Source organism: Cryptotermes secundus, unplaced genomic scaffold, assembly GCF_002891405.2.
Source record: "Cryptotermes secundus unplaced genomic scaffold, Csec_1.0 scaffold593, whole genome shotgun sequence".
Lineage (NCBI taxonomy): Eukaryota > Metazoa > Arthropoda > Insecta > Blattodea > Kalotermitidae > Cryptotermes > Cryptotermes secundus.
The window spans coordinates 482,540-503,508 of NW_019739960.1; the positions used below are offsets into that span (position 1 = coordinate 482,540).

Sequence of the window (20,969 nt, forward strand, 5' to 3'; positions counted from 1 at the left end):
TGACTTTACGGAATGGCTTAACAAGAGACGTCGTCCGCTGGTGCAGTAAACCGGCTCGTCCCCTCATCAAACAGCAGGTAATCGCTAGACAACGGATAAACACGCAACGATCAACGATAGAGGAACTGTTGGTGGCGGTGTTTTACTCGTATATGCGGACTCCAAACCGAGAGGATCGTAGCCAATGCCTTGCGCACGTACTTAAGGACCTTTTCCGTATTCAGAAGTGAGTGGAAATATTAATTTTATGCTTTACAAAGTCCTCATTACGTCAGTTATGACCTATGTCTATCTCACCTGATGGCACGCGGCGGACGCTCACCTCTTGAAACCACAGCGCTTACATAACCGAGTTCTCCGCGCTACTGGAGACCTTGAGAGACGCGGAAAGCCACATAGCTTTGAAAATTCCTTACGTCTACGACTACATATATTTTTATTGCTAGTAGGGTGGCTAAGTCCCTTGTACTGCGGCCACTTCTGGCCTACTAGATACGGACTAGAGGACCGAAGAATATGAGATCGATTTCGACAGGGGCGAAAGACTTTTCTTTTTCACAGCATCCAGACCGACTCTGGAGCCAATCCGCCCTCCTATCCAATGAGCACAGGGGATAAAGCGGCCATGGCTTTAAGCTGACCATTCGACACCTGCACTTATTGCAGAGTTTAAGTAGGCCCCCATACGTCTTCAAGGAGCGATGTTTAATTAAGCATAGGGGCAACGCTGTAGCCGGGGTATGAAGCTGACCTCTCAAATCCAACTAGTGCCGAGTTGAATAAAAACGTGGATCTATACACCCACTCCCCCATACTCCTTCATGGCGTAATGCATAATTAGTTAAGCACAGGAACAACTTTATTCTCCACATACCCATGCGTCTTCCAAGAGTCTCTCTCCACCAGATTTGCCAACATAAATTTTTAAAACATGTCATGACAGTTGTGTTTTAACGGAAAAAGAATTTTCTCGCGAGTTAAAATATAATCCGCATTAGGATGAAGAATTCCAGACACCTTGTCTACTCTTTGAAATGTAATACACTTATTTGCCTTTAAAATCTAATTCTAACAAGGTTTTTCGGGTAGAGTTTTACAAGCCTATTTCTGTTGCACAGACTTCCGGTCCTAAAAATGTTGTATTTTGAAAGCTTTATTTGGGTAATATAAGAAACTTAAGATATATTAAATTCATAATCCATCAACAATGTGCATATTTGGCTCCTGGTCGGCATGTTGGACGGATGTGTATACGAGTACTGCCAGGAGTTAGAATTCTACTCGACTAATTTTTCTGTATTATTTTCTGCAAGAATGAGTGAATTACAGATTATTGTTTAGGAAGATCTTGGTTTATATTTCAGTACAGATTCTGTCGCAATGACAATTATTTATATATCGACTATATACAAATGAAATGGATAGGACACGCTACGTAAAGACCACAGTGCAATAGAGAGGCAAGCCCTGGACTGGAATCCCCTGGGACAGCGAAGGAGGGGCAGAGCAACAACAACCTGGCGGAGAACTGTTGAAGAAGAGTCCCGAAAAGCAGGAAAGATCTGGAGAGAGGTCAAGAGCCTGGTTGGGAATAGAGCCCGTTGTTGATGCTTCGTGGAAGTGCTATGCTCCAAAATGGAGTAGAAGGAATTGATTAATTGATTGATCGACTATATACGTTAGTGGCAGACACAGTTTCATGCCCTTATGTATGAAAATCGCTGTGAAAATCCCAAATCTCGCGAACGGTTAGTGGCGCAGTGGAATATTTCTGACCCAGAAATAAGAGACGAAGGATAACAAAGAAGTTGATTATTCGCCCTTAGCAACAAGTTACGAAATGTTCCGAGCGCTTATCAATGCCAGTGTGTACGCTTAGCCCTGTTTAATTATCCCCCAAAATTACGAGTCTTGCGGAAGGATTATTTTGGGCATAAAATATTACTTTAATTTGCTCTAGAATTTCTCATCGAATCAGATTTCGGCCTGATAAATATGAAAAGAATTGTGACTGCTCGGAGAAACGCATATGGGTCTTAAAGCAAATCGACAGTTTGTTATACTGTTTTAATCAAAACTGGAATATATCGTCAAACTTCTGCAAAACTTCCCGGTGGAGGCTCTCAAATTTCATGAAAATATGTTAAATGATTCTTGAGTTTTACACGCTGGCAGACAGGTATGAGGAAGTAAATATGCGAATTCTTACAACTTTCCGTTGGGAAAGTGCCAGGATAAGTAAATAAATACAAATTTAGTGTCACTAGTTTGCCTTTTGAGAGATGAGAACTTTGCGGTGGAGACTATGAAGATCGCTGGGACGGGACACCGTGTAGTCCGGTAGATGTTTACGGAATATCCGAAACGTCAGTAGACAGCCACTAGATCACAAGATGCCAAACCTCAGAAGACAGCAGTCTTCATTTTATCTTGTGTTCAGATAAACGGTCCCCCATAAAAGTTCGATGTCGGATTTAGTCAGACACTTAGAAAATCTTAGTCCATTCTAACATGTGCGACTGGACGTTTTAAAATCCAAACACAATTAGCTGCATCTGGTTGAATTTCAGTAACAAGAATTTCAAGACTTTTGACTACTTTTATCGTTGAAAGCGCAAACGCACTGGGAGTGTGCCTTTAACACAGGATACCCACCAGATTGCAGAACGTTGAACCGGTTGCCTAACGACACTACACCTCACTCAGCAAAAGCCAAAGGCCGACTGGTGGTTGTACCCACACGACAAGGTTGCGTACATGTGAAAGTAGAAGTGCCTCTGGAAAACTCTCACTGATGATGATGATGATGATGATGATGCTTCTTGTTGGCAGTATAGAAAGTATTGCGTTCAGTGCCAAGGAATCAGGGTTATGAGGCCAGAAGTGCAAGTGGTAGTGGACCACTCACTAAGCAGTTGTGTACTGACCACGGTCATAATCTGTGCCTTTGTATCTTCTGCACTCTAAAGCAAGTAGCGATCATGCTTCATATTGCTGAGGTACCAGAGACTGGCTTTCCTGACTGAAGAATTTCGTGGATTTCCTGATCTTTTACTTCTTTTCCAATTAATTATTCAGCTATTATCAGATTATTCGACCCCATAACAGATCTCAACTACATATAATATCAGTAACTACACCATTTTTTTTTTAATTTTATAGCTTTTATGCATGCATCATAAGTGTTAATCGACTCCTCTTTTTTTTTTTTTGCACGAAATCACTAGCACCCACCTACATAATTCATATTTCGCCTACCGCGATATTAAACAGGAAAAAAATAATTAAATTGCTTATTTCATATATTCCATCTGTAGTTGTCACTTAATGATTTTAACGAAGTGTACATTAGATAAGTTTTTCACGTGCATCTTTAATATACTTTGTAAACAATACAAACAATGACAGGACATATTTTGACATGTAAATCCATTGCTAGGCGACTCCCGTAACGCACACAAGGTCCATCACGCAACAATGGAACAATGGGGATATGCAAACCGTTTGTCGGCAACGGCTAGGTAAACGCATTTCCGCCTATCGGGCCGTGCTATGCAATGCGGTGACGTCATCAACAATGCAGGCTGTGTTTTCCGTGGGTTCTGTGCAGAGTTCTTATAAGAGAAGTGAACTCAGAAGCTAAGAGAAGTTGAGAGTGCAAGGACGAGAATGGAGCGTGTCCTTAGTGAATTGTGAAGATTAGTTGCGTACAGATTATGACAGAGGGGTGCAAAGTGATTGAAGACAAGATGACTTTATAATGATCTGAAGTGATAGTTTCTGCGTTGAGACCCGTTGCCATGAGAGGACTAGTGAAGACGAAGAATCCTAGTGCGTGTGCAACGGTGAACTGTAAATTGTGCAATTGAGCGATAGCGCTGTAAAAATGTGATTAAGAGGACTTGTAACCGAAGTGCTAGTAAATCCAGTCATCCTATCTAGAACCCTTTAATTTCGTCACGTATACCCCCATACACGTGGCAATATCTTTGTCTTTTGTCGCCATGGTACCCATCTACCAGATCAGGCAGTGTCACAGAGCTGAAAACTGCATTATGAGACTTCACAGTTCTGAATGCCTCGAATAGAATAAAACATTAGGGCACTTTAAACTACTGAACTAAAAAATGAAAGAGGACAACAAGCAACGAACACTGAATTATCCTTACCGATTATTAAATTCAGGTTGTGCAAACAAAACACTTATCCTCTGTGATCTAGTGGTCAGAGCTCCTGGCTACAAATCCAGAGGTCCAGGTTCGATTCCCGGGGCCACCAGATTTTCTTACAAGTAGTGGGTCTGGAACGGGGTCCCCTCAGCCCCGTGAGAATAACTGAGGAGCTATTTCTAGGAAATAGGAGCTCCGGTCTAGAAATTAACGGCCTTGGGGATTCGTTGCGCTGACCACGCGACACCCTCTATCCGCTAAAGTTGATACTGACTTCGCCGACAAGCGGCGGTCGCTCGGTCGGTATAATTCGCTTGCGGAATAAAACCACGGAGTTTGTTTTGTTTTGTGCAAACAAAACCACGTAATCTATATAACTAACTCTATGGAGCTGAGCCCTTCTTGAGAAGCCGCCAATTGTGCAGCTACTCAGGAAATTCCCAACATTTTATGGAATCCGAAGGTTCATAACCGCGTTCAGAAGAGCTCTCCACTGGTCCCTATTCTGAGCCAGATCAATCCAGTCCATACCACCTGATCCCATGGCTGTAAGATCCATTTTAATATTATCCACCCACCTACGTCTTGTTCTTCCTAGAAGTCTCTTTCCTTCTGCCTTTATATCGTATGTATTCCGTATTATTAGATACCGCAGCCCCGAAAGGCAGTAGGTCTTATAAGTACCAAAGAAACGGCTTCATTCCTAACACCGTAGGCTGTATGATCTCTTAGCAACCGCTAGAGTAAAGGGACAGAAACGGAGACATGAACGAATACGGTTTTACACGTAGCAGAGCACACACGCCTCGTTCTGTTTTCAACTCTTCTCTGTGTCTCTGTGTGTGCATATTTTCCACTGTTACTATCTGTGATCACATGTCTAATTTTCATTATTTTACAGTACTTTCATTCAATCGATTGTGGATTCCCAAGCTCGGGATTAGCATATCCCTGCATCAAATGCGAAACCATAGAGTTTTCAGCAATTTCACACTGTATGTTGTAAAGATCCCAGAGCAAAAGGCATTCTGTTAGGATGGACCTCGCGCCCTTACAGGGAGGCATGGTCAAGGAAGTAGCTCAGGATATGAATTGAGTTTATGGTTTCATATACAGGGAAGCTTAGGCTTCCAAAGAAATGTCACCATAATTTAGAACCGTGCTAGACAACGCTGTAAAGCTAGTTAATTTTATTAAGGCTCAACAGTTAAATGACAGGTTATTTTCCGCACTCTGCGATGAGATGTGCAGTGAATATGCACAACTTTTGCTTAATTCAGAAATTCGCTGGCTTTACAGGGGCAAAGTACAAACAAGGTTATTTCAATTAAGACACGAAGTTTTATTGTTTTTAAATGAACGTAATTTTGATTTTGCATTACTACTTTTTGACAAAGCATGGTTATTAGCACTATCCTATCTTTCGGGCATTTTTCCTAAATTAACTGAACCAAATCTCTCCCCTCAGGGAAATTCTTTTACTGCTCTTGATGCCTACGCCAAAATAAAGACATCTGAGAAGAAACTGATGTTATGGATTAGTTATGTAAAAGACAGATAAATTCACCTTTTCCAACATTGGAATCATTTTTAGTGCAAAAAGATATTTCTGTTGATTCTGAATTTCTGAAAAGGTTTGTGACCACCTCAAAACTGTGAAACATATTTTTGTTTATGAGAAATTTCTGTGAGATCGTGATGCATTTCAGACTTATATGTATTCAAAACATGCTTTTAGATTTATTGCGTTATAAATGGCACAGTATATCCCAAATGTTGGTAATACCACATACTTACTTACTTACTTACTTAGTTACTCATGGAGCTCAGCCCTTCTGGAGGAGCTGCCAATTCTGCAGCTACTCAAGAATTTCCCAGCATTTTATGGAACCCAAAGGTTCATTACCATGTTCACAAGAGCCCTCCACTGGCCCCCTATCCTAAGCCAGATCAATCCAATCAATACAATCCCATCCTATCTCTCTAAGATCCATTCTAATATTGTCCACCCACCTATGCCTTCTTCTTCCCAGTGGTCTCTTTCCTTCTGGCTTTCCCACCAATATCCTATACGCATTCCTCGTCTCCTCCATTCGTGCTACATGCCCTGCCCACCTCATCCTCCTTGACATTATCATTCTAATTATACTTGGAGAAGAGTAAAGTTATGAAGCTCCTCATTATGCAGTTTTCTCCAACCTCCTGTCACTTCATTTCTCTTTGGTCCAAATATTCTCCTCAACACTCTGTTCTCAAACACCCTCAGTCTATGTTCCTCCCTTAATGACAGAGACCAAGTTTCACACCCATACAAAACCACCAGCAAAATTATAGTATTGTATATTCTAATTATTATATTTTTGGATAGCAGACGAGAAGACAACAGGTTTTTGGACTGAATGGTAGCAAGCATTACCTGAGTTCAATTTCCTCTAAATTTCCTCCTGAATCAGGTTTTGATCTGTTATTGTTGTTCCCAAATATCTGAATTGTACCACATTTTCAAAACATCTGTTTCCTATCTTTATGTCATGATTTTGCCCTGCATTTTGGTGATGAGACAGCAACATATACTTAGTTTTCTCTGTGTTTACTTCTAGGCCAATCTCTTTACTTGCGTCAATTAAAGTTTGTGTGTATTTCCTTGTGGTATCTACATTATCACCCAGTAGATTCACATCATCAGCATAGGCCAACAGGTGATGTGTCCCGTTTAATTGCAGTCCCACCTGGTTTCCCTGGACGTTCCAAATGCCATATACTAAAGCAAAGTTGAAAAGGAGTGGCGATAAAGCATCTCCTTGTTTTAGACCATTCTGGATAGGAAATTTAACAGACATATGTTTACCTACATGGACTTTACTATATGTTTCATTTAAACACATTTTAAATAACCTAACTAGTTTCATATGTATCCAAAACTCTATCAGAATATTGTACAATACTTCCCTCCTAAGTGAATCACAGGATTTCTTGAAGTCTTTGAATAGCTGATGTACTGTCTCATTGCACTCCCATTTTTTCTCCAATATTTGACAGATGCAAAAGATCTGATCTGTAGTTGATCTGTTATGTCGAAACCCACACTGAAGGTCCACAGTATTTTCATCTATGTATGGACTTAACCCTGAGAGAAGAATATTCAATAACATTTTGTATGAAGTTGATAGCAGTGATACCCCTTGAAAATTACTACAGTCAGTTTTATCACCCTTCTTGTGAACTGATACTCCTTCCACTGATCGGGCAATTTTTCCTTATGCCAAATAGAAGTAATTAAATTGTGAATCTTAGAATGTAATATTTCACCTCCTGCCAGAATTCCTCTGCCAGAATTTGATCACTACCTGGCGATTTATACTTTTTCAATTTTGCAATAGCACTTTCAACGTCAAAAGGGCTAGGATCAGGTACTAATGGCTCAGCTGTATGGATTTATATCTGCCTAACATCTCTGACCCTATGTGCATTCAATAACTGAGAGAAGTAATTCTTCTATTCAAAATGTTGTGGGAATCTGCAAGATCATCATTCTCGTCCTTCACTTAGTTACTTCTAGGCTGGTAACCCCTCTTAAAGTCGTTTATTCCTCTATACATGTCTCTAATATTCTTGTTATTACTGTTCATTACAAGCTCATCAATTTTGTCTTTCAGATATTCCCTCTTTTTTTCCTGAAATGCCTGCTGGTTTCACATCTTATATTGTTCAGATTATCCTCATTGAACTCGCTTGGATCCTGTAACCATTGCAATTTGACCTGCTTTCTTTGATCTCATAATTTTGACCATTCTTCATCGAACCATGGCTTATGCTTCTTCAGTTCATAATAACCTAGACTCTCTTTGGCAGACATTTTTATATTCTCTCTAATAGTTTCCGAAGTTTTATTAACATTCACCTCAGTGTCCAAGTTTTCCAAAGCCGCAAACCTATTTGAGATTTCAACACGACACTGCTCTTTACCCTCTACCTCATTTAATTTCTTGAAGATTGAACCTTTCCGTATGACTCTGTGTGTTGTTTGTTTGCTCACTGCCAGTCTTTCCCTAACCTTTGCCGCCTCCAGGTAATGGTCAGTATCACAATCTGCTGCCCTGAATGATTGGACATCAAGTATACTTGAGTGCTCTTTCCTATCTATCAAAATATGGTCTATTTGATTGTGTATCTTCCAATTGGGAGATGTCCAAGTAAATTTATGGATGTTACGATGCGGGAACATTGTACTTTTGACAGTAAGATTTCTTGATGTGGTCAAGTTTACTACTATAATTCCATTATCGCACTAATTTCATGCAAACTCTCATTCCCAATCGTTGGTTTGAAAATGTCTTCCCTCCCTACTTTGGCATTGAAATCTCCTAAAACAAAATTTAATAGGGTGCTTTGGGAATTTATCAAATACATGTTCTAGTTCTTCACAGAATATATCCTTTATGTCATCAATCTTATCTTCTGTTGGGGCACGAACATTCATAACAATGATATGACACCAGCGACCTTTTAGTATTATATATGATATCCTATCACTAACGAATTCTACCCTCTTAACTGCTGATACAATTCTCTTATGTACGAAAATCCTGTACCTAATTCATGATTTTCATTCCCCTTTCCATAGAAAAATGTATATTCTCCTGCTGCTGTGATGCCACCTCTGACCCATCTGACCTCCTGTACTCCTGCTAAATCTAACTTATATTTTGAGCTTTCATCCGCCACTGCCCTGAGCGAACCTGCCCCATAGATACTTCTAACATTCCACATACCAAATCTCATGTCCATTTTCTTTAGCTTAAGTCGTTTACCCAGAGGATCTGTCCAGGTCCAAGGTTTTGTGTTCATTTCCGTAACAAAGTAATTTTTTATGGTGAGGATTTGTTAGCCCCACGGCCAACCCCTAAGCTGTAGGGCCACCCCTTTTCAGCTGTCCACGACTGCTTATTCCAGGCATGTCAAACTCAACTTGTACCGAGGGCCACTTCAGCCCTATAATTAATAGTCCAGGGCTACATTTCAAAATAGAAATATACATTAGATTTTGATACAAGGAAATTTAATTCTATTTATTATTTAGGAATAATTTCAATATAATTACCTAAAGTCACATATCTTACAGTTTTAAAAAGCAAGAGAATGCCATTTTTGACAAGTATCAAACAGCTTTTCANACAGCTTTTCAGTATGTAAAAAAAAAAAAAAAAAAGATTACACAAGAAATTATGTTAGAAATAGCAAAACATTGAATTTCCTGCAGCCTACTAATTTATGTCTGCGTGAGACTTCTTGTCTTCTGGTCTGTTGGAAAATTGTCTTTACAAAAAAATATTTCTACTAAAATTTTAATATTGATTTTAATATCAATTAGCTCTAAAAGTTGAGGGGCCGCACTTTGTGGCTATGGGGGTCGCATGTTTGACACGGCTGGCTTATTCAATATATTCAAAGCTTCCCTCCAATACCATATAGGTTTAAAAAAATAGGCCTACATAACTTAGTGGTCCATAGAATTTTTTCAGACATTTTACTGGATCTTGGGCTTAAAAAGGTTGATCAACACTGGTCTAGAGTCAAACAGGGCTATGAAAAAGTATGCCTGCTTGGTGGGAAGGGTAAGCAAAGAGTTTCTGTTAAATAATTACATACAGAGCAAAGCAACCTCATAATAGAAATAGGATTGCTTCTGTTTGAACTGCATCCACCCTGTAGAAGAAACAGTGTAATTCAGCCGAAATTGTTGGAGACTTCAACATGAGAGTAAGCAACAAGCCCCAGGACTGACTGCACATAAAATTCTTTAAAGGTACCAAAACTTATAACAGTTCATTGCCGCGCCATACCTCAAACGGTTAGTCGCTGGCTTTCCACCGCTTCGGCCTGGGTACAATCGCGGGTCTGGTCAAGTGGGATTTGTGGTGGACAAAGTGGCACTGGGGCAGGTTTTCTTCTGAGTACTTCCGTTTCCCCTGCCAATCTTCTTTCCATCAATTGCTCCACAATCACCCCCAACTATCATCTGGGGCTGGTACATTAGGCCAGAAATGGCCGCAGTACAAGGGACTTAGTCCCACCCCCTAGCAATGGAAAATATATAACAATTCATAATACCAACAACAGCTTTCACACTAATTTGTACAGTCAGGCATATAAATTCTGCTAGTGGAAGCCCGCGCACACTCTGCTAGTAGAAGCGAATGCCCAATGGTTTATATTTAGTTTAAATAGATTAAAATTCAATATATATACCATTTTGTAGTTATCTGCTTGATGTGTATACAGGTTTCACCCCCCACGTCTTGTAACTGAATCTCACCTTTGTATGGTACCTCTTGAAGCACCTGAAGATACATAATCCCAAGTCACATATCTAGCACTTCAGTTGCCATTCAAATTCACTGTCTTCCAAACAACGTATCATTGTCATTTTGTGATGATATGAAACTACAATATTCGAATTCACCATGAACTCACAGAAAAGAGATTGCACTCTGTATCTCGGCTATGATACATGTGTTTGTTTACGACTTTAGACAGGAAAATATTCTATCTCAAATGCAGTGGAACAGTATTGCACTGAAGGAGGGAACAAAGACACTGTAACTTTTCTTCAACTTCAATGTTTTCACTTTTCTATCCTTTAGTCAAAAGACTCAAATATCTGAAGAGTACAACAAAGATGTGGAACTTGCCAGCAGAGAACCAAATGATTTTATTGCTTCCAGCTGGTTTAAGGCACCAGAGAATGAGAAAACTTTTCAAGTGCTAGAAGCAGGAGTGATTGTTTAATGCAGAACTAGTCTATGAAGAAGCAGGGAACAATTCTTATAGTTTGCATCAAAATTACAAGAAACAATTATAAATAGAGTATCACTTTTTTGTCTAAATATTTTCATATCTTACATTAAACTATGCTGCACTATGTTCTTTGCTGATAAAAACAAAGTTAATTCCATTCATTTATCATGAATATTGTATTGGACACAGCATTTTTAAATACAATGTAGAGGTCCTAACAGGATCTGACATTTAAGCACAGAGCAGGATTGAGCATTTAAATGTGCACCAGCAGCAGGCATTTAAATAAACTCTGGCCAGCTCAATCTAACATCATGTTAAGAGTAATGGTGTTTAAAGGTTAAAAATCTGATTTTTATTCCACCAGTAGTAGTCCAATCTGTTTCATTTTTCTCCTTATAATACAGCCCTTTGCTTGTTGCAGGTAAAAGTTTCAGCTTCTTGAGTGTAGTCCCACATTGGTTTTTCAATTAAAAATATTTGTATAAATGTTGCAATGCCAAATATTTCGGATATATGCATAAACTCTGGGCCAGTAGATTCTCTAAGAACTACTGCTGCACACAAAATTTTATGCTCCTACTATTGAAATAAGAGATATTTACAAATTTTGGACTTGGAAAGACTTTCTGTGGGATATTGGTGCATCTAGGGAATTGTAACTGCCTCTAACACTCAGTGAAGCACAACTGTTTGAACGTTCCTCAACTAAATATGTAATATGTGTGACAACCCCGTAGTCTAGGGGTAACGTTCCCATCTCATGATTCAAGGTACGCGGTTTCAAACCCGACGGAGGTCGTGGAATTTTTAAGGGCAGAAAAATTCAGGGAACAAGTCCTCCGGGAGGGACTTTAAGCTGTGTGTCCCATGTCATAGATTTAAGGCACATAAAAGAACCTCATGTCTCTAGGAGACCTCTGAGCTAAATTAGGCAACAATTACCTGCCCAAGTAGTTTCCAATGCCTCTGGTAGATGGGGGAAGTATCAAGGTACCGAGGGCCGACCTCGTTGGCTCAATGGGGCTGATAGCACGCACCAGTACTGGTAGTGTAAGGAGACTGGTAGAATATCAAAGGGGGATGTACAATATCTCAACAACTGGTCACGGTGCATGGGGAAACCCACCCCCTCCAATAATAATAATAATACATAAAACATGATTATGAAAAGTTTTAACTGAAAAAAAGAGTGCTGTTAGAGTAGTGGCTGGAATTTCCCTCCTACAATGTAAGAGAATGAAATATCTGTAATTTGAAGGAAGACATAGGAATACAAAAGGAGAATTGTTATGGACATATTGATCGCATGAAAATATACTCTTAAAGATACTCTCAAATTATGAACCAGAAAGACACAGAGATACAGTAGATATGGACTATCATCAGGCAACATTTTTTGTTATTGGGGAGATCACTTTGTCTTCTTGCCTGATGATGGTCCATGTGGGGCCGAAATATGTTGCAACAAGGAATGAATGAATAAGATTAATGACATTTTACAGAATTTAACAAGCACTCTTAGTGTATTAAATATATATTTTTAGTGTCTTTTATATAAGGTTATTTGTTATTGCCACATTATAGAAGGTATGCTTATGATCTAAAGATGCTATGGGAAACTGACTGCTGGGAAGATAGTTTTAATTTGAATTAACAAATTTCCTTCTTTCTGAACTCAGATTTAAGTGGATAGTTAGTGTCAAAGGGAAAGTGATAAGTCTGGAAACCATGCTCAACAGTGAATTTCTTCAACACTGCAATACCAATAATGCCCAGTAAACCCACACATTTCCTTCTATTGTCTCTCATTTCGCCCACTCATTCTGGAGGAAACAGTAGCATAGTTGGTGCAGAATATAACTCCAAGCAAGCAAAAAGTGTTGGGATGAGAACCATATTATGATTCATTTCTTGTACTCAGTAGCACAGCCCAGATCCCACTCACTGTCACACCATGTACTCACAAGGTAACTAGCAGGGTTTTTGTTAAGTGTGCTAGGCGATGGTGGGTGGCAAGAGTCCCCACCAGAGGGGGGGGGGCACGCACCCTCATCACATCATCAAAATTAAACTAGGTACTCAATGTAGTCTGTATTATGAATCAGTTGGCAGGTTAGTCATGGACAGCTACAGAACCCTTGGCATGCGCCATGGTGCCCAAAGGCACCACACTAGGGAACATTGGGTTAAACTAATAAGTTCATTTTTCAACAAATTTACATATTTTGAATAATTGTTCTTATACATCAGGGTGTTGCTACTTGCTTCACACTGCTTTCTTGCTTGGCTTATTCTTCAACTTTGAAAATGGAGGTGACATGTTCCTCTGAAACGTTGGTTGGCTTTCAACAGACTACATGGCATTATATCTCTGAAGACAGAACTCTTCATTACCATACATCCTTTACCTGGTCCAAAGACAAGATTTGTTTTGATCTGCCACCGATTGTGATTATCATGAATTGAATCACCAAAGTGATGCATAGTGCTCACCTCTATTTCTCTACCTTTTGATCATTCTGTTTATAAGCTCATAACTGCCAAAATGATTGTCATAACAGTCATTTAACCCTTTCGAACCCAGTGATTCTCTATGTACCACCTCTTCTAACATACTAAAACTGTTGTGTTTGCCTACAGAATATGTTTATGTTTTTCATATGATTCTCAAAATAAACAGCATTAACCGATTTTTCTTTTTATGGGAGAAGTAATGAGATTCATGTGAAGTGGGAACTAAATTTTTGTACGTATTTAGAAGTTCAGGCTTCTCTATATTAAATCAAAGGCTAGGGTTCCTGATTACCGCAGTTACCAGCAGCATTGCAAAAAAAAAAGTACTGCTGTAGTATAAAAAATACTGATGTTAGACTGGCGCTGGTGTTAGTGCATTTATAATTATTTCTCAATGAACTGGACAAATATCTATATTTCAGTGTCACCTTCCCTTATGTTCTATGGCATTTTAATGCGCGCGACATTTTTATTGTCGTTGGTCGGCAGGTGGCGTAGCAGTCGTCTGTGCAGTGCTGCTCTCTACTGGTTGTTGTGCCATGTATGTTACGGTGTTAGTTGCGGTGCAGCTTTGGTTACGGCGAGTTGGTGGGATAGAAGGTACATGGCAGTAAGGCGGAGTGAATAGTGTGATATTACATGTCGAAATGTTTGTTGGACGTGGTGCTAGTTGTGCCTGCTATGTGGGCGTCTTCTATATTTTGTACATCATCAATATTGGGGACACACAGCTTCTAATTAATGTGAAGAATCAGGTAAATTACAGCTACATTTGTTTGTACTGTGGGGTTAGGGTGTTTGTGAGGTTAACGTAAGTCGTGTCCGTGACGATGCAAAATTGTAAAAAGTCTGTGAAAGGTCATGACTGAGTGTTACTTGTAACGGATCACTACAGTCACCTTAGAGTTTAAAATCATATCATTGTACTCGTGTATGCATTGTTGGGAAGGAAATTTTCTGAAATTGGTAAGGTTATGTTGACACCGAACAGGCACCCCGAGTTTTAAGAACGTAGCCGAACGCAAAACGACACGGGACCTTTTAGTCGTAGTTCCTCGTAATGGTGATTATATAATGGATTTGCAAAATATTTTTATAGATGTAACTTTTCCAAAAGCATGTGGCGAATAAAAAGCGGTGATGGTAAAAATCATAATAAAATTCAATCACATATTCTGTGTATTATTAAATGTAGTAGGCAATTATAAAGAAGGGCAGTAAATTTATATTACAGTGAGTGTCAAATGTCACGTTCATAATTTATCCAAATCACCATTTGCAGAACCAAGCATGTTGGTTTAGCAGAACTCTCTGGTCTTTTATTTGGTTTGGTTCTTGGTTCGGATATCGGTCTGGAAACTGACGAAGCTGACTCATATTTATATGTGGTGTTCCTCAGTCCCTGCAGAGAAATGTTATTACCTTGACTAGGCAATGATTGTTAGCTTCCCATTCCTACTCTCGTAATCCTTCACCATTTGTTGTACCATGTGAGAATGTATAGTTTGGTGGATTGGAAGCATCTTAAAATGAACTATAATCTGCAGACAGATTAGTAATGCAGGTTGTCATTATATCCATATTCTCTTTCAGTGTTGCATGACACACCAGTGTACGCATGCCATTACCCTGGTTTTGGAATACTATTTGTAGATATTTGGTAGGACTCCTTGGCTGTGGGACCAGCACATTGTTAGGCCTCTACCTTCCCAGGAGAATATAAACACAGGAAGGTGCCTACCTTCCCAGGAGAATATAAACACAGGAAGGTGCCATATGCACATGCCCTGAGTGGGATTCAAATGCATGAACCCTATGTGTGAGCAATGTCTTAGACTGTGTGCTTATGGTGATCAACTAAACCCATATTATATAGTTTAGTTTTGAATGTGACTTTTAGTTTCAGTGTTTCCTCAGATGCTAATCCAGTGGTTTATTGTGAAATGTAACAGAAGTGATATGGAACCAGTACAATTTTTGCTGTGATGTAATTCTTAATGTCCACTAACTTACAACATTCTCTTAACAATAATTTGCCATTTCTGTAAGTCTTGCAGATGCGTCATATTAAACGAGCAAACTGTCGCTTCCTGGATGTGTCAATAGAAACAAATTTTGATACGATAGTGTCAGCTTTTCTTTTAAATACAGAATATTGTATAGACTGCATACTTCTGTATACATTTTATGTACCTTGTTCCTGGATGTGTACCATATTTGAATGTGCAAGAATTGTGGTACCCAATCATATGGTGACTTTGAACCATACCGAATCATTAACCATATGTAATATCATGCTTTGTTGCAAATGAGATTCAGTTTCCAATGACAGGTAGTGATTGTAAGTTATGAGGCTCCATCATTAATTCCTGTGATGATTTTGAAGTCACGGTTGGAGATTGAAGACACTGTAAGGATTATGTTGAAGATAAAAATTATTTTCAAGGGGTGTATAGGACTCTTAGGTAAGGGGCTGGTGGGTGAATTCATTAGATCCCAGTGATTCTGAGAATGGTGATGGAAGAAGTGCAGACAGCCCTGATATTTGACAGTGAGTGCTGGGTAATAAGGAGAAAGTACAGTCAGTTGAAATTTACTTGCATTAGATTTGAGTTTTTCTTTGTTGGGTGGGGGGGGGTGCATATTCAGATTATGGTCTTGTGGGTTATGACACCATGTAGTCATCTTGTAGATGGATACAAACATTTTGGAGGAATCTAATGTCTTCATGGCAACATGGAGGCAGCAGGTTTAAGTGAGACATAGATATCTACCTACAACACTGCTCGATGTCAACCCAGAAGGCCACAATCTAAATTGAAATGTAATTCTTAACTTCAGTGAAAAATGCACCAGAAAATACTGTATGATGAAATAAAACCATAATGAAGAAAGTGATAAGGGAGGAACAAGGACAGTATGGGTTGAGACTGGATTAGTCTTGTGGCTCAACTTTGAATTGAGGTAGTCCTGTAGACCAGGAACTATTTATAACATTACAGTATGTGTTCTCAGTTTATGTGATGTTATTTTGATTTAATTAACTGAAATACTTATAACACTCACCTTTCTTCTAGGGCAATATTATGTGTCATCCAATGCATGGTCCCATACCAAATGAATAATTAGCTTCATTTTCTGTCACTATCATTCAAGCTGTCACTTGTTTTATTTCTTTGGTACATAATATTCATTCCATTTCATATGACCTATAACTTCTCCCAGTGACTTTTCTTGTATGGAAACATTTTTGCCAGTACTCTAGAGCTCTGTTTCAACCTCAAGGTGAAAATGTACAGTGCATTGGCAGATGTAAGTCTCATGACCTTAATCAAGTTTGCAGTTATACATACTGCTTGAAGGAAAGGATTATATCTTCTACAGCAGCCGTGTCAAACATGCGGCCCCCATAGCCACAAAGCGGCCCCTCAACTTTTAGAGTTAATTGATATTAAAATTTTAATAGAAATATTTTTTGTAAAGACAATTTTCCAACAGACCAGAATACAAAAAGTCTCACTCAGACATAAATTAGCAGGCTGCAGGAAATTCAATGTTTTGCTATTTCTAACATAATTTCTTGTGTAATCTCTCTTGTTACATATTGAAAAGTTGTTTGATACTTGTCAAAAATGGCATTCTCTTGCTTTTTTAAAACTGTAAGATAAGTGACTTTAGGTAATTATATTGAAATTATTCCTAAATAATAAATAGAATTAAATTTCCTTGTATCAAAATCTAATCTATATTTCTATTTTGAAATGCAGCCCTGGACTATTATTTATAGGGCTGAGGTGGCCCGCTGTACAAGTTGAGTTTGACATGCCTGTTGTACAGGGTAGGTCATGTCGTGCATTTACACAAATGTGTTCTTACTGAGGACGTATTTTCCCTCAAACAGTGATCGTACAGTATGTGGTAAACATTCAGTTGCAGGTACAAATAAAAATTAATTTCATCAGCAACTTCTCACACTGATTTAAGAATACTTCAAAAATAAAGAAGCATTCAAAGGTTTGCAGTTTCTGCAAGGATGGATATAAGGGAATATGAGAACTGTCTTGGAGGGACTAGGGGAAACTGCAAATGTAGGATGATGATTGTCATTATCTGGACAGTGCACATATGAAATTATCAAGGTAAATGTGAACAGTTTCATTTATTTGTTCAGACCTTTCCATGCTTTGGTTTCGGGTTAAAGCTGATGCAAGACTGGAGCTACAGGATGTGAGAATGTATAGTTCCCTCAATTTTTTTGGTGATGGGAAATATTATCAGAGTTCGCCTGAATTGTGCAGTTTTTAAGTTTAATATGACATTGACAAGAATATGATGTGGTTATGTAGAATAATACATGTGCCATTCATCGTCAGATTTTAAATTTTATGTGATTAAATTATGCAAATTACTGAGCTGGTAATTAACAATTCTGCCATGTTTCATTTGACATCTCATAGTTGTATCATTTATATAGCTGATAACCAACTAATCAACAAACAGTAAATGAACCTGTTTAGCATAGTTATCCTGCACTGAAATTTGTCAAACAAATGTAGGTTCAACAGTGTTGCCAGTACCTAAATATGAATATAATTTGTCATGGACCAGCATTTCTCTTTGCTGTAGTGTTATTCACCCTTCTAATGTCCTTGCAGTACTAAGTTTTTATTTGTTTATCAAAGTTTTAGTGCTAACTTGTTTCTCCTCAGTACTTTCCAACTCTCTGCAGGAAATGTGCCCATCCTGTGAAAAGTAACAGTGTGTTTAAGTCTGTACTTCTGGTCGACTTTGTGCAGAATTTGTCCAAGAGCCTGCAAGGTTAAGTTTTGGAAGTGACCCAGGTTTGGGCACTGGTAGCAACAGAAATATTAAGATGTGCTGCTGTGTAGTCTTCCTAGTGGAGATCATCCTCACTGAAAGTTGCTTGACAGAATCTGTAAATGCATTTCATGTAGTCTGTTGACAGAACTTGTTTTTGCAACAAGTCTAAACTATTTTTATGTGTGTGCATTGCATTATAACATTCACCAAACACCCAGGTATTACTGTAACCAAGGTGGCTCCTTACTTACTTGGTTTTGGCAAGTGTATATGAGGTATTCATGAGGGGATCATCCTGTTCAGCCCAACAAATTAGTGATTCTTACTTTTGCTTTTCACAAATTCCAAGCGACATAGTCAAGCAGTAACAGCATTTTTGGTTGTGACAAAGTTACCTGGACCTCCAGGCAAAGATGTATATTGGCCTTGTGATATGGAGGGTCGAATCATGTAGCTCCACCTGCATCTGAAAACATGACCACTTTGATGATGATAATATGCGGTTATTTTTGCTGTGTCTTAACACTTCTATATAATAAAATGAAAGAAAGGTGAAAGAATGAGTCATATTATAGGCCACAAAAGAGTTGAGCTGACATTTGGTTTGGTTAATCCTGGTCCATCACAGTAGCAATATTGTGAAAGATTATGAACTCTGGCCAGTGTAACTGATAAGTGTTTTTCTCCTTTTTAATCTTTCATCCTTGACATGTTTCGGTCAGAGCAACCTTCTTCAGAAGGTCGTATCAATACGTGCAGAACCTACTATTAAAATGTGCTTGGTCATTATCAGTACATACATACAATATCATTACAATGTCATGAATATAAAATCTTAGCCTTTAACAACTACAGCGCTGTGTCTGAATTTATTAAAATATTTACAAATTATTGTAATTAGTTTATTTACAAGTGTGGTTTAAGAAACCTTGTTAAAATCTAGACCAATAGAACCAATTTGGTTCACGTCCCCTATACTGCCTCCCTTTAAAGGAAGATGAGTATCTACCATGTCGTGGTTCTGTTGTTGCTGAATAGGACTCTTTAGGGTCATCCAGTTGTTCAGGCCACACCGTATTGTTATACACAACAACAACACAGCCCAGCACATTCCGAACAACTGGATGACCCTAAAGAGTTCTATTCAGCAAACAACAGAACCATGACATCTCATCTTCCTTTAAAAAGAGGCAGTATAAGGGATGCAAACCGAATGGTTCTAGATTTTAACAAGGTTTTTTAAACCACACTTGTAAATAAACTAATTACAATAATTTGTAAATATTTCAATAAATTCAGACACAGCGCTGTAGTTGTTAAAGGCTAAGATTTTATATTCACGACATTGTAATGATATTGTATGTATGTATTGATAATTTGCTATCTATCAAAATATTGTCTATTTGATTGTGTAACTTACAATCGGGAGATGTCCAAGTAAATTTATGGATGTTGCGATGCGGGAGCATTGTACTTTTGACAGTAAGATTTTTTGATGTGGCAAAGTTTAGTACTATAATTCCATTATCGTTGGTTTGAAAATGTCTTCCCTCCCCACTTTGGCATTGAAATCTCCTAAAACAAAATTTAATAGGGTACTTTGGGAATTTATCAAATACATGTTCTAGTTCTTCACAGAATATATCCTTTATGTCATCAATCTTATCTTCTGTTGGGGCACGAACATTCATAACAATGATATGACACCAGCGACCTTTTAGTATTATATATGATATCCTATCACTAACGAATTCTACCCTCTTAACTGCTGATACGATTCTCTTATGTACAAAAAGCCTGTACCTAATTCATGATTTTCATTCCCCTTTCCATAGAAAAATGTATAATCGCCTGCTGGTCCAGTGCCACCCCCGCCCCATCTGACCTCCTGTACTCCCAGTAAATCTAAGTTATATTTTGATATTTATTCCACCACTGCCCTGAGCGAACCTGCCCTATACATAGTTCTAACATTCCACATACCGAATCTTATGTCCATTTTCTTTAGCTTAAGTCGTTTATCCAGAGGATCCGTCCAGGTCCAAGGCTATGTGCTCATTTTCGTAACATGATTATTTTTTATGGTGAGGAGTTGTTAGCCCCACGCCCAGCCCCCAAGCTGGAGGACTACCCCTTGTCGGCTGACCACTAGACCACAGAGGCGGTGTTGAAGTAATAACTGATGTTAATTAAATGCCTGTATCGATTGTCCTGGAACTTGTATATCAAGCTACCTGAGCCTATTTCAATGGGGCATATTATAAATCCCCAGATCAATAATACCAATATTACAGCATTTCAAGTTGCTGAGGCAAAACCTTAATATTGTCACACCTATACCAATCTTAATGACACTTAGTGAATATAAAGCTGCCTGAGCCCATCTTAATGACACAGCCTCTCAAGTTGTTGTGACTATGGCTGTATTGATACTTAAATGCATGTAGCGATCGAAATGGAACTTGGTACATATATCTTGCCACTTGAGTTCGTTTCTTTGGGGTACATTATAAATCTGTCTTCGCGAATATCAACACTATAGCCTCTCAAATTGTTGAGGCAGTACCCTAAATATTACTAGAATTCCTGAAACCATCACAATGATTTTGGTATGTATGTCGTACCACCTGAGTGTACTTAAGAAATCCCTCTTATCGCTAGTAC

At 38.6% G+C, this 20,969-nt stretch overlaps 2 protein-coding genes across 4 annotated transcripts in view; one reads left to right on the forward strand and one right to left on the reverse strand.

The window, feature by feature from the left end:
• Positions 1-2,738, reverse strand: part of LOC111872182 (inactive pancreatic lipase-related protein 1) — a 50,315-nt gene extending 47,577 nt beyond the window's left edge. The window contains exon 1 of one of the 3 annotated variants that reach the window (XM_023865809.2): positions 2,656-2,738. The gene's annotated coding sequence lies outside the window, so the exon portion shown is untranslated. Of the gene's footprint in view, positions 1-297; positions 352-2,655 lie in introns of those variants that run through there. The other 2 variants (XM_033754581.1, XM_033754582.1) reach the window with 2 other exon arrangements.
• Positions 2,739-14,056: 11,318 nt separating this feature from the next.
• The window catches only part of LOC111872183 (out at first protein), a 220,603-nt gene continuing 213,690 nt past the window's right edge, over positions 14,057-20,969 (forward strand). Inside the window, exon 1 of the mRNA XM_023865810.2 lies at positions 14,057-14,239. Within this exon, the coding sequence (XP_023721578.1) occupies positions 14,132-14,239 (108 nt within the window). The 5' untranslated portion in view covers positions 14,057-14,131. The remainder of the gene's footprint in view (positions 14,240-20,969) is intronic.